The sequence below is a fragment of the Calypte anna genome, chromosome 13, assembly GCF_003957555.1.
Source record: "Calypte anna isolate BGI_N300 chromosome 13, bCalAnn1_v1.p, whole genome shotgun sequence".
NCBI lineage: Eukaryota > Metazoa > Chordata > Aves > Apodiformes > Trochilidae > Calypte > Calypte anna.
Window position 1 is genome coordinate 12527104 of NC_044259.1, and position 24719 is coordinate 12551822.

The following is a 24719-nucleotide window of genomic DNA, read 5'->3' on the forward strand; positions in this document are numbered from 1 at the left end:
CAAAACCAAACCCACTCCTGGCTCACAGCTGCCTGTCCATTGTTGCAAAGGTGTGACAGGGACAGATGGTCACCACAGTATTCAAGGGCCTGACACCCTCCAGGGCCACCCCACACTGGTCAGCATCTCTACCAGACTGGTGTCCTGGTTCCCATCCTTCCCCAAAGCCTTCAGATGCAACGATGGGCAGAAGCTTGTCCCTCCTGCTTTGTCTTCTCACATGCCCACTTTCTGCAGGCAAAACCACCTTAATTTTTTTCCCCTTGTTAACACCTACCTTTGCTGAACTGTGTCTGCTGTGTCTATCTAACTTGCTGACTCAAAGCCAGGGTGTCACTTCTCCATGAATCCCCAGAATTCCCTGATGATGGCCATCTGCTTTCACTAATAAGCAGCTAAAACACCAGCAACCAAAACAACAACAAAAACCCCAAAACAAATAGCAGGAACAAAACAACAACAAAAAGTTTTTATTTATTTCAGTGACCAGGAAGAAAATTTAATTCAAAGAGCAAAGACAGTAATACAAACCCCCAAGATGCTCCAAGCAAACTGGAGCAATTTGTATGAGTCCCTTCCCAAAGCAGCAGGGGCAGATGTGGTTCTGGTCCCCAGCTCTTCCCAGAATGGACATGATGCAGACCCATGCTGCTCCCCTGCACCCCCCCTCCCATGTTTCCTTGCTGGAGGGACCCACAGCAACCCAGGGAGCTCCTACACCTGTCTCTAAAGACCATTCTGTCTTTACAGACAAGCAGCAGCCAGGCACTTGCAGACAGGCACTTGCTCCCCTGGCACAGGGCTCACAGCCTTGGTGACAGATCCTGCTTCCCCCACTATCTCTCCAGATTCTTGACTCCCTTTGACTTCACTCTCTGCTCTCCTGGGAGATCCTGAACTGTTCAAGGTTCCAAGTGCAGAGATACAGCCTCAGCTCAGACCCTGATTTTCTCCTGAGGAGGCAGAAAGTTCACATGAAACACCAAACAGGAGAAAAATTGCACTAGTGAAGGAGCAGAAAGCCTCACAAAACCAGGCTTGGGGTTTAACTCCCTCACAGAATTGGCTCCTTCCAGCTGCCAGGTCAAACCCTGCAACCTGAACCTGGCCAGGCTTGCAAACAGCAGCCTTTGGATGGAGGGAAAAGCACCAACACTGCCAAATCCCCCCCTTCCCACAGCACTTTATGGTAGTGGAGCCAGCAGCCAGGGAAGTGGTTGGCAGCCTCCAGCCCAGCTCCAGCCTGGGGAACCAGCCAGGAGCTCAGCACAGCAGACAAGGCAGAGCACTGAGCAGAACAGTGGGAAAGGGATGTCTGGACCCAGGCACACTCGGAGAGCAGCATCTCCTCACTGTCTGCTCATGTAGGTGGTTAAGAGGTGGATGATGGGTTTCATATTGTGTAATTTCATCTTTCTCATTCAAATAGAAATTTGGTCAAATTTGTAAGTGGAGACAGAGCTGTCAGCTCCCAAGGCTGGGGTGAGCCACAGAGACCTCTGAGTCCCATCACCACCTCTCCCAAGCCCAAAAATTTGCTGCAAAGGGCACAACCATCTACCAAAGAGCCTACATTGACCCTCAAAGAGGAAGAGGTGAACCTAGCATTTGGTTCTCTGCCTTGAGGAGCGTTCTGCTTAGCACCAAAGCAGAACTTTGGTTCCAGAGGCCCAACCCAGCTTTCCATCCCAGTCCTCCCCTCCAATGGGCACAGCACAGCCATGTCACCAAGCAGCTCTCAAAAGGATTGGATGGTCTGGTGTCACTGCCAGAGTGGCACCAGCCCCACCAAGCCAGGCAGGGGGTGCCCAGCTCATCACTCAGGTTGCTTTTGGGGGGAGTTGCGGGGGTGGAAGGAGCTCAAACCACACACAAAACCATGAAGCAATACGAATTGAAACCCAAAAGGAGAGAGGTCTTCCCTACATTGGGACCAGGGGGCTCAGACGTGGCCCCAGGGGCTGCGCTCAGACAGCAGGTGCCGGGCAGGGGGCTGCTGCAGCAGGGAGGAGAGGATGCGCTGCAGCTGGGTGAGGCGGGCACGCAGGGAGGTGCTGGAGAAGAGGTTCAGCTGGTAGGATGGGTCAAGGGGAAGGATGGAGATGAGCCACCAGCACCACGTCGGGCCATCTGCCAAAGCCTGGAGGGGACAGAGGGAGAGAAACCCACATCAGGAACTGCAAGGTGAATGTGTGGCTCTTGGGCAGGTGGAACCCAGTGGCTCTTATCAGGACAGCAATGCCAGCTTGGCTAAGGTGTTCCTCTGAACAGCCTTTTTGTCTGTCCAGTCTCAAAATGGATGGCTAAATGATTTAATTTCCAGACAAGCATTTCCCTGGGAGTCTCCAGACACAGATGTAACTGGGGAAAAGCCTATACTAAAGATACAAAGAAGTATCTCATGCCTTTGCTTGATTGCAAGGCAATGCACTATGTAAACATGGACCAAATCCTGGGAAGTCTGTTTCTTTTGGGGAATTTGCCTTATTAGCATTCAAAGAGGGGAGGTGCCAGCCAGACAGGCACAACCTCTGGCAGGGCTTTTGTAAACCAGATTTTTTAAAACCTGAGCCAAACTAGGAGGGAAACGCTTGATTCAACTGAAGGAGGAAGAGTGGTATTTAATTTTGAGCTGCTTCAGAGGCTCTTTTGGTACCCTCTTTATTTAGAGCATCCTTTCACTTGCAGCATTACCTGGATGTCCTCTTCCTTCTCTGGCAGTGGTCCATGCTGCATCAAGGTGTGCCTGGAGGCAAGGTCTCCGTGCTCACAGAACCGCTGAGCCAAGCGGTAAGTGCTCTCGTGCAGGCACTGCAGCTCCTGCAGCTCCTCTCCGGCCACCTGTGTGGAGGGAAGAGGAATGCAGAGGTGTCCACAGGAATCATAGAATCAGCCAGACTGGAAAGGACCTCTGAGGTCATCAAGTCCAACCCTTGATCTACTACCACCACAGTTACCATGGATCCACTACCACTGAGTGCCATGTCCAGTCTCTTTTTAAAAACATCCAGGGATGGAGAATCCACCACCTCCCTGGACAGCCCATTCCAATGCCTCATCACTCCCTCTGTAAAGAACTTCCTCCTAATACCCAGCTTAAAGCTCCCCTGGCAGAGCATAAGCCCATGCCCTCTTGTCTTACTGATAGCTGCCTGGGAGAAGAGACCAACCCCCACCTGGCTACAACCTCCTTTCAGGGAGTTGATGAAGTCTCCCCTGCCTCTTCTTCTCCAGACTAAACACCCCCAGCTCCCTCAGCCCTTCCTCACAGGACTTGTGCTGGATCCCTTCACATCCTCATTGCTCTTTTCTGGACCTGCTCCAGCACCTCAATCTCCTTCCTGAACTGAGAGGCTCAGAACTCCACACAGTACTCAGATTGGAGGCCCCATCCCACCTCAACAGGGACGTTTGCCCTGACCCTGTCCTCACCTTCTTGTCCTCCAGATACTCGATGTCAGCAGTGTTGTAGCCGTCCCTGTGTCCCCGACTCAGCACCCGGAACCGCCGCCTGCCAATGGTGTCCACCAAGGACCTCCCGTCCGCCAGCATCTCAACCTGCCGGATCTCCAGCATGCAGCCATAGTCAGCAAAACTGGAGGGAGCCAGGGAGACAAAAAAGGAGGTGAGCTGGGATACTGGTGGTGGGAGAGCTGCTTATCCTGAAGGCACCACCTCCAAGGAGGAAAAGGCCCAGAAGCAAGCTGGCTAGATAGGGGACAAATTTGGAGATTCATTCTGATGAGTTTCTGCTTGCTGCTAAGAGGGCAGGGAATAGAGAGCACACTGCCTGCCCTCCCTTGGGTTTGTCTTATACCAAAATGTGTCTTCATACTGCCCTGATGTCCAGTGGTCTTGAAGACACCGTCCCTTGCAGAGACAGGTGTTAGAGTACTTGAGTTAGGACACTGGAGACTGAGCCCACCCAAGATCTGTAGGGGCCACCAGAAACACAAAGATGGCCACTCTGTACTAAACAAAAGCTCATTTAGCTCATCAGCCTCATAGGTTGTTAGAGAATCACTGGTGTGATGCCAGGAGGCAGTGAGATCCCATTTCAGTGCTGTGTGGGGAACATAGAATCTCCCTGCTGAAATTTATCTGTGGGGTGCAGTGGAATAGGAAATTGCACTTTGTTCCTCTTTGAGGGATTTCAGACATTTGGGGCTGGGCTAGAGAGGGGCAAATCATCTGAGGCAGAGAAAAGTTGCCTTGCACAGGAGCTCACCTTTTCCCATTCTCGTATACACACATGCCGAACCTCCTGGTACCGGTCTCCTGGCACCGCCGGATCATGAGGCGGTAGCGAGGCTCGAAGACATGCAGAGGGCAGGCAATGCCTGGGAAGGACATTGTGCACACAAAGATGGGGATGTTCTTGGTCAGGCTGAGAGGCAAGAGAAAAAAACTATGAAACCTACCAGAGCAAATCCCATCCGCAGGGCTCTGCACCAGCTGCTCCCCCAATAAATGTGTCCTTTGCCCCAAGAAGTGATGTACCAGTGCAGAGCTACATGAGAGCTTAAACTTGGCTCACCCAGCCCTTGAGCGCACACACACACACACACACACACACACACACACACAGAGACACAATAGAGTGGGTCCCTGCTTACTTGGAGAGCTCTGCCATTTCATCCTGGTGCAGCTCCCTGCGCTCGGCCAGCTGTGCAGGGAAGGTGGCCAGCATGATGTCCTGCAGCAGCACAGTTGGGCTGTAGCTTCCAGCCTTTAGGTACTAAAAGAAATCAGACCCAGAAATAGGTCAGAGAAGAGAAGAGGGGGAGATCTGAGGCCCTGCCAGGCTCTGAATCAGGCTCACTTTTATTGGAGCTGAGGGTAATTTTAGATCAGAGAAAGTCAAGGATAAAACCTATGAGGAGATGTTGAGCCATCCTAGCAGGATGGGATGTCAGCTCCACAGAGACCTCCAGACATGGCTCAGACCTAGGGCCCATCTGGCACAGTGTCCTGTCTCTGACAGCAATGCAGTCCTTGTATGACAACCTAATTTCCCTCCCTGTCTCATACAAATCCCTTTTTGTTAACGATAAAATCAAATCTCCAGGCTAGCAATTTTTCATCCATTTCCATTTAAAAAAGTAATTAGCATTCACTTCTTTCCCTCTCTCTCTCTGCCTCTCAACCCTGTTTACAATCTCACTAAATCTGTGTGGCATCTTGTGGAAATTAATCTCTTGGTCTTAATTATCAACTGTCTGGTCATTCCCATGTGAGTGGAGCTGACACCACTGTGCCAGAAAGCACCTTCCCACCCCAGTCCTGGGCACACTCCCAGCAGACAGAACCAGTACCAACTCTCCCATGGGCTTTCTCCTAGGGGATGTGTTGTCCTCACCTCTCGCAGGCTCTGTTTGCAGAGGGGGCAGCTGGGCCGGTGGTCCAGGCAGCGTTCGAGACACTCCCTGCAGAAGGTGTGACCACACGGGGTTGTCACTGGCTCAAAGAACATTCTGTAAAGGGACCACAGTCAGTGGATCACAGAGAGCAACGGGAGGGATGGAGCACCCAGAAGCCCAGCAGCAGACCTCACAGAGCCTCTGTTCACAGGGCTGGGTGCTCTCAAAGCTTTCGTTCCCCAGCATCCTGGTTTGAAAACCTTGGCTGATCACAACCTGTGGCAGCAGTGTCCCTGAAAGCACTCAGGGACTTGCAGAGGCCCAAGCTGGTGCTGCATGGTTGAGCAGCTCAGGGTGGGAAAAGCCATGGATGCATCTTCTGGCTAACCCCAGACCTGTACCTGCATCTTTCTTGAACCACCTTCCTGTGAGCAAGAGATTTTGCTTCCAACAGGAACAAAATTTTTCCAACGTCCCCTCCTACCATTTCAAGGGAAATCTGCTGCCTTCACCAGCCTTCTGCACTGGACTCAGTGATTCCATAGGGATGTGATGCCATGGAGTGCCTGCTGTGTCTTCCAAGCCCTGGCAGCCCAAGCCTATGCAACTCACCTTCACCAAAGCTGCACTGACTAAGCTTTGCTTGTAACTCATGTTAATTAAATGCAAAGGTTCTTAATTGGCTTATTCCTTTAATTAGAAGTCTGGGCTCAGGCTGTTGGACCTGCACAATGATGTGAGATGAGAATAGTTTCAGGCCTTCAAGCTGCTCTCTGTCCCTCCAGGATACTCAGATTCCATCAGTACACACATGGCATCCCTTGGTCCTGGCAGAGCTGTGGTTCCACAGAAGTGTACAGCCCAAAGATCAGAGATGGAAGAGTGCCTCCAAGAGCAGAGCTGGCAGCAAGCTGCTGGGTTGCTGACAGGAAGCTCCAGGATCAAAAATGAAGGACTTGAGAAAGTCCTGCTCAGTGCTGAGCTATAGATCCTCCTGAACATTGTTTCCCTGCTCTCATAAGAGACCTAAATTCACCTAATGCAGATCCAATACAACTTTGATCTCTCTCCCCTGTGCCATTGCCCTGTGCCATGGCCAGACCTGGGAAAAGTCACTGCACACGAGACCTTGACCATCTTGTACATCTGCTCTCTGCCAGCAGCTGCTTGCACAACTGCTGAAAGTCCTGAGACACACTAGAAATAACAGCCTGGTTTCAGCATGCCTTGTGATATCACCCAGCCCTTTTCCATCCCTGAGTCAGCAGGCAGCTCTGCCTCATCCCCTCTTCCATCTCTGAGCAGAGAGCTCAGAACTGCTCCCCTCCACGCATGCAATATCCCTATTGCTGAGGATATTTCCCCAAGACAACACGTCCCTGTTCCCACCTGCAGGTACAAAGGGCAACCACTGCTTTCAGTCTTTGACCTCTCTGAACATCCTCACTTCTGCTCTGATGTCCCAAGCAATAGAGATCTAACAATGCTGCACCCTAAGACAGGACGATCTGAGCTCGCAAAGCGTGCCCCTGTTCTCCCCTCTTATCTCTTATCTCTACTGAAACCTGCATTTCAGCAGTACTGGGGACTAAGTTTGCTATTAAGATGTGAAGAAAGATCCACACTAGGTAAAAAAACCCAGCAGGTGCTAATTCATCCTTAAAGCTCCTGCCAGAGAACTCACCTTATGCAGAGGGAGCACTCCAAGTCAGATACACTCAGCAGCTCCTCAAGGCATGTCTGGGTACACTTTGATGCTGCCATTCCCTTTCCACTACCTAGGGCAAAAGAGAAGGAAGAAGAGCCCCCATTTCAATACAGAAAATTAATTTTTGCTGTCTGACCTTGCTCTGAAGCATACATGGTTAATTGCTACACAAAGTGCTTTGAAGGTTAAAACAGAACTGCTATGAAATGTGACATAAACTTCCTGTTAACCCATCCATGATCATTCACAGCTTTTCCATCCATGGGTCTCATGGTATGTGGTAGACAAAAGATGGTGTCTCCTTAACTCCTTTTGCAGGTAGGGAAAATGAGGCATTGGGAGTCAAAGTGGCTTTAAGAAGGCCCCAGATGGAAGTCTCTGGAAACCTGCCACAGGCCCTCATCACTGCTTTATGCAAACCCACATACAGGAATGCCATCTGGTCAGAAAGTGACAGCAAATTGATGCCCACAGAGTTGACACTTCCCCCAGTGCATGACACGCTGTGTCCCTTGCAAGGGGACTTTAAGTTCTGATCAAAACCCCATAGGAATCCAAGGAAGCTTCTCCCTGTCTCCACACAGGGAGCACATGATGTCTGACTTTGGCAAGAACTTCTCACCAAATGAAACCCAAAGGTTTGAAGTAGGTTCAGCAGCTCAACAAAGGAAGATCAGATCTTCCTCACACACACGAGAAGCAGCAAATGCCAGAGCTGCCCCATTGGCTTCCCCTGCACCTCTGCTCACTGAGCTGGCACACAGGGCAAGCAGTGTTTTCAGTGACAAAATGGATTTTAAATAAGTATTTTGCACAAGATGAGATTTTGGTACCTTTGACAACACTCACCTACCAACCTCCAGCCCTGCCTCTCTGCCAAAGTCTCCTGTTCCAGTTCCTGCCATTGCTCTGTCTGGGAAAGGGTGGCTGTCCCCTGGCCGTGCTCAGAGACAGTGTCCCCTTTGCTATCTGACAGCTCTCCCTCCTGATCCTAGACACAGCAAAGAAGAAATCAAGCCCAAAATCCCAGCACACAACCATGTGCACATGGCTATGGTCTTGCACAGCCTCCCCTGATCAAACCTCCTTTCCCACCATTGGAAAACCTCAATTTGAGATGTTCCAGAGGAACATTAAGTCCTGTTGGAGACTTCAATCATTGCAGGCTCTCTCACCTGAGCTTGTGTGGAAGATGATGAGAGCACAGAGCTCCTTCCATTGACCTGGGGATGAGTCAGGTCCTGGTGAACATCACCTGAACATGCAGCAGCTGTGTGTGGCTCAGTAGCATCCCCTTGTCTGAGAACCTGCAAAGAGAAAGTGGGGTCCAGCAGTGCTGAGCATCAAGCACTTGTTTCATCTCTGGCTGAGCAATTTGTCAAACAAATACCTTAGCAGTGCATAAGGCAGTAAGTAGCATGAGGCAGCAAACAAACTGGTGTATTTTAAGGGGTGGGACACATGTTCTCTATCACCCACAAAGAGCAGGAAGGGAGTGAGCTGTGGAAGGTACAAGATTGTTCACCATTCCCCTGCCCTTTCCCTTCTGAAGGACAAGTGTTCATTCATGGTATGAAGACCACATGCTGAGGACACGGCCAGAGGCCCCACTGGTGACTCTGATTTTGGTACACAGGGCAGGTACTGGCCTGAAATTATCTGCAGAAAAGACATTGACTCTCCAGTGGCAGCTTTGAACTGGATGCTTTGCTTTGGGTGATCATTGATGCTGCCTCAAAGCCTTCCTTATGCTATGTCAGCATCTGAATTCTGCAAGTCCTAAGACTTGAAGATATGTACAGAGAAAGGGGAGTTTTCTCATGGGTGAACCTACATCACAGCGATGTTAAGGATCTTGGACCACTTGATCCCAGAGCTGGCCAAAGCAGCATGGCTGTCATGGACACAAGAACTTCAGAGGCCAAGGCATCTCTCTGTGTGATTCAAGGACACAAAACCTCACCACAGTACCACCCACACACCTTCTCCATTTCTCTCTGAGCAGGATGGAAATGGGGGCTGAGTGTCAGGCAGTGCTCCCATGCCAGCAGGGCTTCAGCTCTCTGTCCCATCTCCAGAAGCACCTTCCCTTTCCTGAAGAAGCCCTGCAGAGCAGAAAAACCTGCAGTGACTACAAGACAGTGAGCATGAAACAGTGACCAGCTGAGCACAAGCCCCTTCAGCTCCCATATGCAAGTCCCAAGGGAATTTCCTTTTATCTTCCTGTCTGCTCCCATGCCATGCCAAAGCACCTGGACACATTGCTGTCCCCATGCTCAGACTTGTTCTTTTTACCCACCAGATCCACCCACAGCCAGGGACCCATAAAACTTCCAAATGCAGCAGCTGCAAAAGTTAAGCAAACAGACCCCACGGAGACCTAGAAAAGAATTGGAGGGATTTTGCCTTTGAAGCTGCAAAATTACTTCCAGCAAGTGCTTCAAAACCGGCGAGGTGAGCTCCCAGGGCTGATTTCTCCAAGGGTGGCTCTGGCCAACATCTCCCCAAGCCCCCAGCTGCAATCCTGCCCAGCAGCACAGCCGTGTGCCCTCCCTGCCTGCTCGTAAGGATGGACACAGAGCTGGACCCCTCCTGCTAGCTCAGTGCAGTGCTTGCAGCCTGGATTTGCAACCTGATGGGCTTGTCTAAATGTATTAATCTAAGCATGCTGGGAGAACTCAGGATGTGGCCACCCCTCTGCTCACCTCATGTTCTCCAGGCTCAGCCCTGCACACCACCTCCAGCTCCTCCAGTGCTTCCCGGTGCTGCCCCAGTGCTGCGAACGCCTCTGCCCGGCACAGCCGCAGGGAATTGCTGTCTGGGACTGGAAAGGGAAATGTCATCACTTGAGTGACAAGTCAGCACGTGGTGAGGCAGCAGAGCTGGATGAGGCTGAGGAGATGCCACCAACCCTGAACCTTTGGCAGCTGTTTGCACTCCTCTTCAGCAGGAGCCACTGGCCTCGTAAAACTCCACAATGAAGGTATTTCCCCTAAATATCTAGTTTTAAACTCTTTAAGATTCTTCCCTTAATTTTTATGCATCTCCTTCTGAACACCCTCATCCGAAGGGCCCCATCACTGTCTTGGGGCTCAGCTCCAGCACTCAATGGCTCAGTCCTGCTGGGATCTGGGCTTTTATCCATCCTTCTGGGAAGCAGCAAAGGAGCTGTACCATTCACGTACTCCCTATGGGGGCTGTTGCCATGGCAGGCTCTGCAATGTGATTCACACAGCAGTGAATAATTTGTTACCAAACAAGCCAGCAGCTGCAGAGACCTGTGATCCCAAAACTCCAGGGAGGCTCCTGGACCCACCTGGTTGCCACCACTCTCCCAGGCCAGAGAGAAGAGTAGGTGGTGGGTGCAAGGATCTGCCCCCATCATGTGACTTGGAGTCACTGAGTATGAAAAACTCTGAGATTTCCCAAAATGGAGGAAGAGAAACGGGCCCCCAGTTCCTCGTCATCCAAAAATCACTGATGGGATCTCAGTCATGGTGGCAACCCAGCTTCTACAAGTGCTGCTGGCTGTGATACTGCAGGTGTCATAGTGCCAGGCACCCCACACACTCCTGCCTGCTCCTAAATAGCAGGCAGTGAGAATCTTTTCTCCCACGTCAGAGAGAGCCTTCAAGACATTCCTTACTACCAGCACTGCCAGCAGGGGAATCGGGGTGGAGGATGTTAGGGAGTGCAAGCAAAAAGCACCCTGAAAGCCCACACTCATGGAGTAACTATGTGTGGTAATGTTTGTGGCTTTGAACTGCAGAGGTTCCCAGACCCACCCCATTATATCATACCTTGCCATGGAGGTGACCTACATCCAGTGTTCCAACTAAGGCAATGGGTCTGTGCACCCAGCTCTGCATCTCCACCCAGAGCATCACTAGACAGCTGCTGAGGGCTGGAGATGAGACTCTGCTGTTCATTCCTGCCCTGCAGGATGCTGGCTCTTAGACAACCTTGCATCACAAATTTGGCACCACTTGCAGGCACTGGTGCTGGCAGCAGCAACATTCTGAAGTGCCAGCAGCTCCCTCTGGGATGAGCTGGGTTCAGGGGGCTGCTTGGCAGCCAGTGAGTGATCATTGGGAGGCATCACTGCTGCTCTCATGATCCCAACCCTGGCAACCTTTCTTCTGGCCCTGATTCAAACACAGTGCTGATGCATTTCTGCAAGCAAACTGACAGTCTGGACAAGGAGCCCTGTGACAGCAAGGCTCAGGAAGCCAGCATCTGCCTGCACCCCTGCCTGCCTCCACTGTCACCATGCCCAGGCACCCACTGACCTGCCCAGGCACCCAACACATCTTCTTGTGGAGGAGCAAACTCTGCCATATCTATCAGCCTCTCTTGTCCCCACGCCCATTGAGGAGCAGAGGAAGACATGGTTCTCCACCTAGAGTTAAGGGTGCCATTGTAACCTGCAGAACAGCAGGGACCCCAGCCATTCCTGCACTGGCCAGGCTGAGCTGTGCAAGAGAGCAACACCTGTGCCCTTATTGTCAATTATAATGTTAGCCAGAACCTTTGGGCCCAAGTCAGAAAACGTGGGAACTTGATGCTTAGTACCCTGTCCCACAATCAATCATCCAGAGACAAAATATTCCAGCCACTAATGACAAGTAGAGATGAAAAATGGGTACAGAGGCTTATTTTCCATGCAGGCAAACCCACACAAGCAGTGGCATAGCCTGGCAATAAAGCAACTGATTTGGTGAAAACACAAATGTGGCTCTGAATTCTGCATTTCTCTTTTGCTGCAGCTATTTTTGATCTGTGATATCATCGGATATCAGGGATGTAAGCCAGCTGGCAGCCCCAGCAGCTGATGAGTGAATGACTGATGGCTCTCCCCATCCTCCCAGCTCCAGGCATGTCGGAAGGCCTCCTGTGTTACGCGTTACAGAGCTTTTTTTTGTTCACTTAGAAAAACAAAAGATAAATTGACAATTTCTGGGCTGAGTGGAGCACTGTGAACTGCCCTATTGTGTGACAGTGAAGCACAAAAAAACCCCAAACATTCTTGAGGGCTGAACATTGAGCCGTGGTTGCGTTTAACAGCAAAGTGAAGCCGGTAAGAAGTTGTGCAGCCCAAATGCAGTCCGCAGGAACTGGAAAATACATCCTGAAAGCAGCACCCACGTGGCTGAGCCTGAGCAGCAGCAGCAAGAGCAGGTTTAGTGGAGCTGCAGCTGTCATTGCAATTTCCTCATTACCCTGGGACAGACTTCCCCTGTCCGGGGAACAGAGCATGCACAGGAGATCAAGGACAGAGCTTGCAGCCTTTCTTCCTTATACTCACAGAATCTTTTAAAAAATAAATATATAATCATACATTCCAATCAGACAACCTGGCAATAAGGAAAACAGTACGAGAGAACCACACGCGTTCATTTGCGTTGAAGACCGGGAGGTTGCATAAAGGGACCTGCGTTCTGCTGCCAACACCCGAACCGGCTGTCCCTGAACCTCTGGCACTTGTCTCGCAGCAGGCGGCGAGTTAAGTGTCTGTGCAGTGGTAGGAGAGCTGACTGCTGTCATAGAAACGCCGGTGGAGAAAGGACCTTCTGCCTCTGCTGCCCCAACCCCCTGCTCCAGACATATTGTGTAAGCCCTTTTATTTAATCATTACCCTCCAAGAAATCCACTTACAGCCACACATTAAAGCAGATCAACCCATTTGGGCCCGATCCTCACCCTGCAGACAAATGTAGTACCAGAGCTGGTTGCAGAAGGGGACTGGGACACACACACACACACACACACACACACCCTGCTCTGCGCCGTGGGGCTGGTGCAGGAGCTCAGCCAAGGCTGTGTCCTCGCCAGGCTCTGGGAGTGAGGTTGTATCTGCTCCAGGCTGGAAAAGTCCCAGCCACTTTACATAATGGTTACCCCTTAGGCAGAGCTCTTCCTCTGACCCTGAAATACTGCCGGTGGCAAGATTCAAGAAGCTGCTTGTGGCTCCATCCTTTCTGGCCACTTGGTAACACCAGAACATGTGGCCGATAGGATACAGGCTGTGCACCCGGCTCTGTCTCCAGCCCTGGCATCCAGGATGAGCAGTAGAGCTTTCCCGACCACCCAACCCCTCCTACCACCCTGGGATACTTGTGGACATGGGAGAAAGACCCAACAGATGGATCCCCACTCCCCATCCCCAGCAGCCCTGCCTTTCCAACACTTCCAGCTTCCCAGGTGCCCCAGCTCTTGACCAGGCAGGCTCGGAGGGCACTGTAGTGCTGGGACAAAATAACCCACGTTGGTACCAGATTGCTCCAGAAGCATCGTCCAAGCATCCCCACCCCAGCTATAAAGCTGGGCCCTCGTACACAGCACTCATATGCTCACCCCAACAGCCCCTCGACCCCGGTGGTTCTTACCCAGCTCGACCCCTTTCTGAGCCATCCTCAGCGCTTCCCGTGCGTTCCCACGGGTGAGACTGTCCTGGACACGGGCCACCAGCCAGGCCAGCCGGCTCTCCTCCTTCACGCATTTCTCCAGGAGGCCGCAGAGCACCACGTTGCACCTCGCCGCCCCGACGCCCAGCAACTTCAGCCTCTCCTGGCACAGGGGGCAGCGGGCTGGCACGGTCCCCCCCAGGCACGACTTGCAGAAGGAGTGACCGCAAGACACGGTCACCGGTTCCCAGAGGAGGAGAAGGCAGGAGGGGCAGCGCAGCACGTCCAAGCCCCCGCTCCCGGGGCTGAAGGGCTGCCGGGAGGGGTTGCCACCCTGGGGTGGGGAGGACGGGCTGGGGGGGCGGTGGCTCATGGCAGCAGTTGCAGCCGAAGAGGGGGAGCTGCGCCTATGGCCGGATCTGCCGGTACAGCCCGCACACCGCCGGACCCCCGCTCATTGCTCCGCTCCGCTCCGCCGCGCTCTGCCCGTCCCCCCCCCCGAGGCTCCTGCCCTACCCGGCCTGGACCGGCCCAGCGCAGGGCTACGGCTCCCGGCACGGCACGGCCCGTCGGGGCGGGACCCCCCAGAGCCCCCCGGCGCCGGTGGCGGAGCCGCCGGGACCGCCATTGGCCGCCGCCGCCGCCAACCCGCCCCGCCCCGGCCGCGTTTCGTAACGGAGCCGGCGGGACCGGGGGCGGGGAGGGTACCTCGGGCATCGGGTACGGGAGTGGTGGGGGAGGGTTCTGGTGTCGGAGCGGGGCTCAGGGGTGTTTGAGGGCTCCGGAGCAGCCGAGGTGTGGGGTACAAATGGGGACGCGAAGGGTGAAGCGTTGCGGGGGATGCTGGAGAGAGGTCTCCGAACAGCCGGGGTGCAGGGACCCCGGGGAGGATTTGGGGCATTCTGACCAGGGCCAAGGTGCAACGTGTTGGGGGAATGTTTTGGGGTGCCCAGGAGTGGGGACAGGGCACGTTAGAGCCATCTCGTAGGGTGCTGAAGGGCTGGGGCATGAGACCTGGGAGACACAGGGTGCTCTAGGATGGGGACACGAGGGTGGCATGCTTCAAGGTAGCTGAGATGCAGGACAGCTGGGGTGCTTGGGAGGGCATGGGGTGCCCGAGCCAGCTGAGGCTCTTCAGAACAGCACAGGGGTGCAGGCTGTTGCTCAGTGGGCCAGAGCAGCCAGGTTGGTGAGGCTGGAGCTCACCAAGTTGCAGACCTTCACAGGATGTTTGCAGGAGAGTCTTGTCCCTCTAATGTAGGTGGAAAATTACATCTCCCTCAGAGGCTCTGCTTGCCCAGAAGTGAACAAATTCAGACCCTGTATGGGGACAGTTCCCATCCCTCTCGTGGATCCCGTGGATGAGCTCTGTGTCCCAAGGAACATGCATCTTCCTGCCACACAGCCATATGGCAAGGAGCTGGCAGCTGTTGCATAGCAGGTGCTGGGAAAAACAGCTGGTATCTGGTGACTCTGGAGATTAGTAGATCAGACTTTATATAAGAATGATGCATATTCCCCAAGGGCTCTTTTGTATGTCCCCCAGAACAAACTGAACCCATGCACTCACTGGAAGGGATGCTCAGGAAGGAAGATCACTAGCTCATGAAACCCATGCTCCACTAAGGGAGTGGTTGGCAGAGGTTTGGCCTGTGGAGCAGGTTTCATTTCAAAATCTGCTGTGATTACATTAAACAGCTCACAAACAGTTTTAAAAGCTCATCAATTAAGTATTTTATGTGGACTTGGGAGGTTTCACTGGTTGCTCCGTTATCTTTTTAGTGATCCTTTCAGCCTGGGATCTCAGACCCTGTGTAGCAGCACAGTGCCAAGCACCTCCTGAACATGGCACTAATGCAGCAGTCACCTCAGGAGTACTGTGAGGCTGTCAGGGACTCTGCACTGCAGGGGACATTTTCCATGTTTCCCATCTGCAGGACCTGTTCTGGTTGCCTTTCCAGAGGTACCTGCCACATCATTTCACCTAGCAGTTCTTCCATGGGCGTTTCTCAGGTAGGAAAGGCTCATTCACACCAGACACTCTCCTTGCATGATCTAGTTCTCACCATGGCTAGTTTTTCCACCAAAACCTGGTTATTTTCTTAAACAAAAGACTGCCACCAGGGAGTCCTCATCAGTTTTAACTTCAGATTACTTCCCAAGAAGGACATGCTCATGTCTCCTGAGCTATGAAATGAGGGTGATGTTAACTACCACAGCCAAGTTTATAGTGATGTGTTTGAAAGTTGCTCCCATTACCTCCTTAGCTTGTGGGCAACAGCATTCTAGGGAGCAGCTGCCAACAGGGAAGGAGAGGAGCATCTTTCATCTCCCCAGTCAACTCCTCCAGGAGACACCAGGCTGTTTACTCAGACCTGCCTCATTCTTTTCCTTACCTCCTGATTCACTTCACAACCATCCTTATGTGTGTGGACTTTCCAGTGCCTCATAAGCAGTGAGGATGTGCCACTGCCTTTGCATAATGCAGTTAAAAATCAATAAGCCACAACACACAAGCCCATTGGCAACCAGGCTTCATTAGCACCACTGCAAGAACCCTTTGTGTTCTTCATTCCATGCAGAGCTGAGCTGGTTCTGAACTCCAAAGCTTTCTCTTGTCGCTGCTGTATTTATGCTGACTCAGGCCATGACTGCAAAAGAGGGGAAAAAAAAAAAAAGCTTTACATGCCTAATGCTAACCATGCTGCTGGCCAGATGATGACTTTGGGTTTTGCATAATGCAGAACAGATCACACTGTCTTTAGTAACTATTTGCAAAGTGCAAGAGGATTTATTTTATAATGTTTTATTTTCACTTTAAATGTGGGAAACACCCCAGGGTCAGTGCAGGGTGAGGAGTTCCAGGTGTTGCTGCAAGAGAAACCAGCTCCTCCTCTGGCTCCCAGCCACAGGAGCTTGTGGTTCAGCTCCGGTACAGCCTTGTTAATGTGGTCCAGACAACATGGGGATCAGGGGTTTCACACTGGCTATGTTTGCTTGGGTTTAGTGCACAAATATCTGTTGCAAGAATTGACATTTGATTTTGACACATTAGGGATTAAGGGGTGGTGCAGAGGTGACAGCACCTTCCCAGTGGTGCATTTTTTTGTGCAGAGAGGAGAGGAGAGACCTGTCTGCACCTTAGGGTGTCTTCAAAGGCACCACAAGCACTTACTAAACAGGAATATGCACCAGGAATGTCATGACCCCTTTTACACACTGGCCGCCAGCCTCCTCCTGCACAAATGAGATTGACTCCATCAGACCTGAAAGCCCTGTTGCACGGAGATAAAACAAGTTTCCTTGTTACAAAAGCAGCAGAAGGAGGAAAGTGTCAGTGCCACAGCTGAGAAGGAGGAGTGTTGCCATCACCAAGGCCCATTGGGGCTGATGGTGGCACAGATGTGTAAGAGCCAATGCAGCCCACACAGATCAGCTCCTGGGCTGATTTTGTCTGGTTGGGTGATCAAGCAAAGATCCAGGGCCAAATCCACTCTCAGCATCTGTGCAGACCCCCATGGCTTACAGCACCCTTCCAGCAGTGCTGTGTCTGCAAGCAAGCCTTGTTGGCCTAAGGAATTATTTTTACACCTCAGTACGTGCAAATAACATGTAGGACACTACATGCATCATACCCCTCCCAGCCTGCCAACAAATACGTCAGCTTCCTGGAATTTTTTGCTTTCTTTGCATCATAATATTTATAGATCCAGGATGTTATTCAATCACCAGGTTTCTTTATTTGTCACACACAGTTCAAAGCTGGTCCTGGTAAGTGAAGCACAAGGAAATGGGAGCAGGTGGTGTGGGAGACTCTTCATCTGCAGTCACAGCTTGTCTTTTATAAGAAGCACCTTTTCCTTCAAGTCTTTGTGTGCAACAAGGAGAAATTCTCCGTGCCTGGTGTTCTCTCAGGCAGAGGCAAGAAGATTGCCATGCTGCTCCTTGGTGTTTGGTATTCCAAACTGTACTGACAAGGAGTTGGGCAGGAAGCAATCTTATAGATGAAACAGTATTATTCCTGCGCCCTTAACTACTGTAAGAGAGCGCAGAGAGGCCTTGACTTGAAGGAGATGTAAACAGGGTTAGGGAATTTTTAAAAACTTTAATATTTTCCCTTAAAGAAAACTTAGATATTTTCCCTCCTGAGTCATACAGGCTTTGCTGGAGGCATCGTCATTCCTTGAGAACTATCACATGGATTGGCAGGACACAGAGCTGGGATGTAATGTTATCTCATTCCTCGTGTAACTGGGCTTATGCCTGAACTCCTGGAAACTGGACAGTCACAGGGGGAGAGCCCAGATCTGTATCTGGCTCATCTTACTTCTCTTGGGCCAAACATCTTGTTAAATATGTTGGCAGAACATTATCATTTGGTTTTGGAAGCAAATCCCACATAAAATATGTGGAGATGTCCTTTTCTGTCAGTGATCATGTACGGGCCACATACTGCAAAGAAGGGAGTACAGTTAAAAGCAAAGTCAGGGTTGTCCCCATTATCTGAGGGGGAAGCCCTAGGACTGGTGACAAGACCCTGTTCTGCGGTGCAGGATGCTACAAGCTTGCCTTGATGCATTGCAATTGTTTCATTCAGGTTTTAAGGGCAGCAGCAGATCCCCCACCTGTAGAAGAACCCATGGAGGGGCCCAAAGTCTGTATGGCTCATTAAGCTGTCACTGACAGCTTGGGGATTTACCAGGCTGTTCTGTCCTGCTCATTCACCAGCCCACATGTCCTTGGCTCCTTGCCCCAGCAAGAAGGGAATGCCTGCCACCTCCCTCATTTCTTCCTTTTTTCACTTTTCCTGTTTATCTCCGTCTCACCTGACAGAGATGCCAGCAGGGCTGGCAGTGACCCAGCACTGCCTTTTCACTTTGCCAAAGGATGCTGCAAGTGACAGTGGGTGAACTCTGCAGGTGGCAGACCCTGGTCTGCAGTGATGCCTCTCCCTGACTTTAGTGCCCCAGAGGGTTTGCAGATTTTTCCCCCTCCATCTGCTCTTCATCTTGTCTGCTGCACAGATGTTTTTCCAGATGAGGTCTTGTGCATAGCAACCTCACCCTCTGCCCTGGTCTTTAGTCCTTCAGCTCCAGCATCTCCACCACCAGCAGACTGATAATTCAGTGTCCTGTGTGAGGACAAAAGAGCCCTTCCAAAGCCAGTGGTTCAAATGCCAGCTAAGACCTGTGTCTGACCATGAAGAAGAAGGAAACTCCTTGAAGGCTTGGGGAGTAATGCAGGGGGCTGCTCAGGGTCTTCCTGCATCCCTCCCTTCCCCATAGACCTAAACACAGGCATGGGGCTGGATTTCAGGCAGGACAAGCAGGGCAGAGTCTCTACCATAATTACAAATAGCTGCTTGTGGGCTCTTTAGCTGGCTGCAATGGGGGTGGCCAGGGCAGGGCTCAGTGGCCAGGTAGATGAGGAGTATTTCTGGCTGGGCTTTATGTCTTTCATGGGCTGGTTTGCCTCCACCTCTCACTGCACTTTGGACAGCAGGTGAATTGTGTTTGGGTAAGTGAATCATCTCCCCACTGCCAGGACAGAGCCCTTTCATAACCACCCACGTCACAGCTTTTAAAGAGGCCAAGTTGTTAGTACTCAGCCCCAGAACTGTCACCCAGAAACCTGGCCTGGTGGATTTGCTGGAGCAAATTGCAGGTTTTCCTTTGCAAGAAGCCTGTCACCATTTCTGTCTGGATCTTAGTAATGTATTGCAGTGAGGTTTGGGGAGTAAAGAGCCCATTCTGCTGTTCTAAAAGAGCAAATGCAGAAGTCCTAGAAGGGATTGTAGGGGAGAGAAGGGTGATGTGAAAGTTGTGTGTAGTTCAAGTTATCTTTATGAAAATGAATCATAAGCATAGCTCTGCTAAAACTTACAGCTGCTAATCAACATAGCAAGAAGCCTTCATTTACCAATTTTCAGAATGAAAGAATAAGTTGCAGAAGGATGCAGTCTGAAGAGGAGCAAGTGTGAGTGCTCTGCTGGGAACAGGAGAAGACACAGGGATTTGATCTTCCCAAAACACCCTGCATTTGGAAGACTCAGGTTCTGTTTGGGTTTTGCTTTTTTCATTACTCACCATAAAAGTAGAAGAATAGTTTCACAGGAAGTCTTTGCCTAGTGCTCTGCAGAGAGATTAGCAGACTCTAAGCAGGACTACAGGAATCAGCTTTTCTGGGAAAGTCAGGATTTCTGTTTCCATTTTTTAGAGGAATGAAAAAGCGGCTTTAAATTTTCCATGAAGAAGGTCACTTGGGAACAGAGGAAAGATTTCTTTTTGATCTCTACCTTAAAGAGGCTTGTTTCCCCAGTAGGACACTTTATATAATAAAGCCTCTAGGTGCAAGATAATTTTCATCACAAAAGGTCCAGACTTTCTGTTCTGAAATTGTTGGCATTTATAGAAAAATGCTTTCATTTGGAGATCATCTCCACACAAAATGGTATGGAAATCAGCTCTTCCTACACACCTGAGCTCTCTTGGCATCTCCACTGCTCTAAGAATCCTGATGGCTACATGGTGTGCAGGGTCCCTGCCTCCCCCTTCCCCCCCCTCCCCCTGATGCTGTGAGCAGGGACAGCACAACCCCTTCTGCTTCTCCAGGAACAGCCAAGTTTATTATATAAAGAGGAGTAAATGTGTGTAAACAACACATTGCTTAAGTTGCTTAAGTAACTCCATGGCTGCCAGTTTCTATTGCTGGTCTTCTTTTCCTACTCCACCCCTCTAAAGTCTGACATGATGGGTGTTTGTCATTGCTTTGTCCACACTCCTAACCAGCTGAAGGTACATCAGCTCCAAGGAGCCCCAGGTTGACCCTCGTAGATCCTTCAAGCAAATGAGTTGGTTAAATGTGCTACTGAATTCAGAGCTCATACCCAGCAGCACTGGGGAAGCTGCTGACTGTTGCATCTCTGGGCAAGCACCCATCTCATCACACTGAGACTGTTCTGAAACACATGTCCCCCAGAACAATTCCTTTCTCACTTCATCTGAGGGTCTGTAGCATCTTCAAAAGCCTTGTTGGACCTTTTTGCCTCCTCCACTAAGTGTTTAGAGCCCTAATCCACACAGCTGGTGCAAATGCTTGTGCCATAAGCCCATTCACATCACCTGGCTACAAGCCACAGCTGAGATGCACTGATTACTTAAGGACATCAGATGATTTCAAATTGTTTTCACCTCTGTAATTGTTTTCACCTCTACAACATTTTGAGGAAACTTGACCAGTTCCACTTGAGGTCAGCATGTGGATGCAGAGGGGAGAGAGCTTCGTGTGGGTCAAGGTACCAAAGGCAGGCCCAAGAACCTCTCAGCTTCTGGAAGAGACACCTGGATATCCACACAGCCAGTCCTGAGGTGTGTTTATTTTTGTTCTTATGGTACAAGGATGGTGACATGTGTTATATTTGCACATAGCTTAGTGCAGTAGCCTGAAGCAGGAACCATAAAACACCAATAGTGAACAGTAAGCAGCTGAAAAGCAGAGTCTCACTCCAGTGAGATGCAACACCTCTCAGCTCTAACTGAGCATCTACAAGCATGCTTGACCTTGGGAATCAGATCCCAGCACACCATGCTTGAAAAGTTTTCTACTTTTAGCTTAAACAACAAAGGTAGGACCTCTGCTTTTGTGTCCAGGTGCAGGGAATGTATCCCAAGAGATTCCCATCCTGCAGGAGCATGAAGCTGCTAAATGCTGCAACTTAATGTACTATTTGGAAGTACATTTTGTCTCATTCAAGAGTCCTGTGTTACTTGCATAGAGGAAAGGTTGTGATGGCCACAATGGGTTATTTTACATTAAGGCATCCTTATTCACAGAGCAATGAGGCCCTTATATTTGTTCTTTCCCTGCTACAACCAAACCTGGGTATTGAAACCCAATTTAGCTTTTGGGGTTGTTTGTTTTTCCCCTCTTCGTGTTTTCCTTTTAATGTTTGTGCTGGATAATTACGACAACATTCCTCAGTATCTTTCCTGCTGTTTGTTGTGATTATACAAGAGCCAGCTGCATTTGTTCCATGAAAACAACATCTAAAGCCACATTCTTTGGTTTCAAGTAAAATCCTCTGCAGTGTTGACTCTTAAGCTCGAGTTTGTCTGAAATCGACATTAATCAGGAAAACACCTTTAAAATCTGACTCCTTTGCGAGAAAAAAAAAAATAAGGACCCTATACAGCCGGGAAAGGTTGTGCTCAAATTGCCACTGAAGTTTCTATTGCCTGTAAGACTTCTGGGCTTGGCCTAACGCTGGTGGATCGGGGTGTGGGCACTGCTCTTTTGGGCATAATCTCCTCCTCCAGTGTCCCTTGTCGCCGCAGGGATGGACACCTCGGGGACACCGGGCCCCCTCCGGTGTTCTCCCTGCCCCCGGCCACGCTGCGAGAGCCTTACAAAACACACGAGTGGTTATGAAACTCGGGAACCCGCTGCCACACGTCCTATCCCCGGTAGATGGCGATGGCAGCTCATTTTTTCCCCAAAATTTGACCCTGTTTTTCCTGGCTCTGCGCCCGGTCCCAGCCCCCGGCGGGCTGCGCACACGCTCAGCCTCCGGTGCTGGCGGCATCACCGCAGAACGGGAGGGGGTGGTTGAACTGGGTTTTTTTTTCACCTCTGTAGCTGCTTTTCGTATGTTTATGATAAATTTGAAATCACAGTTAGTTGTAACAGCTCAGCACAGCCTCAGGCATTCAGAGCCGCCTTTTGCACAGCTCGTCTGTCTCTGCTCAGGCTGCTCCATCCCCATAGGAATCAGCGTGGAGGGGACGGGGATGATGTTGGGAGTAGATAATTTGGGGGAATTATGAAGAGGCAGTCAGCCAGAGCCCCGAGATCTTTCTCTAGACTGTTTCATTGCACAAAACCTGCCTCTGCTCACCCAGATCCCAGGTCCCCCCCTGACTGTCGTTCCTTGGCTGGTTCCTTCTCAGGGGACAGATAGCATTGAGGAGACAGGCTGACTGCATGAAGAAATAGCATTTCTCTTTGGAGCCCACAAACACCTTTATTTAGCTCAAAGTTGTCCCAGACCCACTCCAGCACATGCTGCTCTTTGTATCCACATCTCCTCAGCACACCCAGGACCCGTGGTTAAACTCTGTCTTCCTTTTCATCCTCCTTGTCACTGCTGTGTGCCTGGGGCTGGAGCAAAAAGAAAAGGAACATCATGTAAGGGGAGTTCTGGGTGTTTCATGGCCCATCCCGTAATACCTTGTACTCGATACACCCCTAACCAGCACCCGCACAGGGGCTGTAGATGCAAAGCCCACGGAGCTGGTGTGCAGGGGGGGCAGTCAGGCCCCAGAACTGAACTGGTGGTGTGGTTACCTCCTCCAAGGTGCTGTCAAAGCTCCTGCTCCTCCTGTCCTCTTCCCCATCTCCCTGCAAGAGTGAACAGATAAGGACAAATGTCACTGAATTCCCTGGCAGGTACCTCACTTGCTGTTTGAGACAGAGCCTAGAGTCAGAGTGATGTCTGGTGCTGCTGTGGATGAAATGGTGGCCTCTGGACCCATGGTTGCCCGTAACTCCATAGAGACCTCCAGAACCAAGAGCAAGGATTTAGAAGTGTGTACGTGTACAGTGCAGGCAGCTTTGCTGTCCACAGCAGCATCTCATTTGGGGTTGAAATAGAGGGAAAAGGAGGGAGAACTAACTGTGTGCAAAGGGAGAGTTGTCTGTCTGTTAAAGCCATGAACAAAGTGGGATTTCCAGGCTTGTTCTCTGTGGATGACAGGGGTTGCCAGGCACAGCTTCTCTTCACAGACAAGATTTAGGTCAGTTGGGGCCAGTGCCTTCTAGTACCCTACAAGCCCTCATTGCCAGCCATGCCTGCTGTGCCAAGCATCCTTCCCAAAGGGGCTCAGCAGCAATGTGAGCACTCCATATCCTTCACGTCCCTGCTGCACTTTGCTCCTGCCTCCCCCTGGGACACCAATCCTCCTCACAGGGGCTGGCCCTATCCCTATTCCTTGCTGGAAAGGGACACTGCATATCCCCACAGACACTGCATTTCCAGCAGTACAGATGGTCCAGGGACCCCCCAGCATTTTATTGGTTGGTTTGGGAAATGCTGGGCTCACCCTGTGTGCCGTGATGGAGATTTCAGGGCTGGAAACCCTCTGGCAAATAGTTCAGCAGTTCATTAGCAGAAAATTAATAATCCCCCTACCTTTTCTTCTTCCTCCTTCCTCTTCTCTTTTTCTCTCTCAGTCTTTTCCTTTTCTTCTTTCTTGTCCTTTTCCTTCTCTTCTTTCTCTTTATCTTCTCGTCCAAACCCTACAACAGGGCAGAGAGAGGTTCATGGCCAGGGTCCAGCACATGCAGACCCACCAGGTCCCTCTGGGTTCACTCACATTTCAGGATTGTTGACATTTCACTGAAGCCAAAGAGTTCTGGGGCACAAGATCCTCACACCTACACAGAAAGGACCTGAAAGAACAACCTGAAGATGGAGTAAAGTGAGCTTTTCAGGGATGAAAATGCCTCCTCAGCACTCATTGCTCAGGCTTCCCCCTATGAGAAGAGGCCCTGTGCACTTCCTACTCCCCCCAAAAAAGCAGGGAAAAGAGCTAAAGTAGTCTGTGGGCCCCAGAAAGTCCATGAAACAGGGACAGAGGGAAGGCAGCAGGGGCAAGGGATTTGGTCCCTTTTGCTTGCAGGGAAAATCACATTGTTCCTCTGCCACAGCAGGTAATTAGGAAACAGTCTTTCTTCCAGCCACTGATGAAGGGAAGCAGGACATTTATGCTTTATTTTATTTTTTTAGCCCTAAACCTGACATCTTCTAGTTGATAATTGGGCTTTTAAAAGAGCTGATAGCCTTGATTTGTGTTTTCTAGAGAGGTTTGCACTGGGGTTTGGGATGGCATGAAGGGAGAAGCAGGTTAGATGGGGAGGGCAGGAGTGAGGGAACTGTGTGATAAAGGGCATGATGGGTGTGAAGTTAAAATCCAACTAATTATGAAAAGTAATCTAATGCATCTCCATAATTAGAAGTACAACGACTAATTGAAAACAATTATTTTTAATTTATAATCATTTAATCAAATGTTAACAAAAGAAAAAGGCAAGCCCTGGGAAGGTGCAGAAGGTGTAGCTGATACCTTGACCCCAGGTCCTATGAACCAAAGCTGCGCTGTAGCTCCTGTGGAATTCCCAGACCCTGGGATGTCCCTGCCTTGTGCCCTCACTGCTGGGGGGTGAGCAGATAGGAAAGGCACAAGATATACA

The 24719-nt window shown here is 50.7% G+C and overlaps 1 protein-coding gene and 1 long non-coding RNA gene across 2 annotated transcripts; both read right to left on the reverse strand.

Annotated features, from left to right (window-relative positions):
• Positions 1-455: 455 nt before the first annotated feature.
• On the reverse strand, positions 456-14065 carry LOC103536010 (LON peptidase N-terminal domain and RING finger protein 1). The gene is made up of 12 exons (XM_030459208.1): positions 13455-14065; positions 9774-9892; positions 9051-9173; positions 8244-8375; positions 7918-8059; positions 7045-7138; positions 5360-5474; positions 4617-4738; positions 4229-4387; positions 3433-3595; positions 2695-2841; positions 456-2140 (listed from the first exon to the last, which is right to left on the reverse strand). Exons 1-12 carry the CDS (start codon positions 13843-13845, stop codon positions 1943-1945), a joined length of 1905 nt encoding a protein of 634 aa, XP_030315068.1. The 5' UTR covers positions 13846-14065; the 3' UTR covers positions 456-1942.
• Positions 14066-22495: 8430 nt separating this feature from the next.
• LOC115599122 lies at positions 22496-23678 on the reverse strand. Its single transcript, XR_003988139.1, has 3 exons — positions 23659-23678; positions 22815-22868; positions 22496-22628 (listed from the first exon to the last, which is right to left on the reverse strand). It is a non-coding gene; the product is annotated as an uncharacterized LOC115599122 (long non-coding RNA).
• Between the last annotated feature and the right edge of the window lie 1041 nt (positions 23679-24719).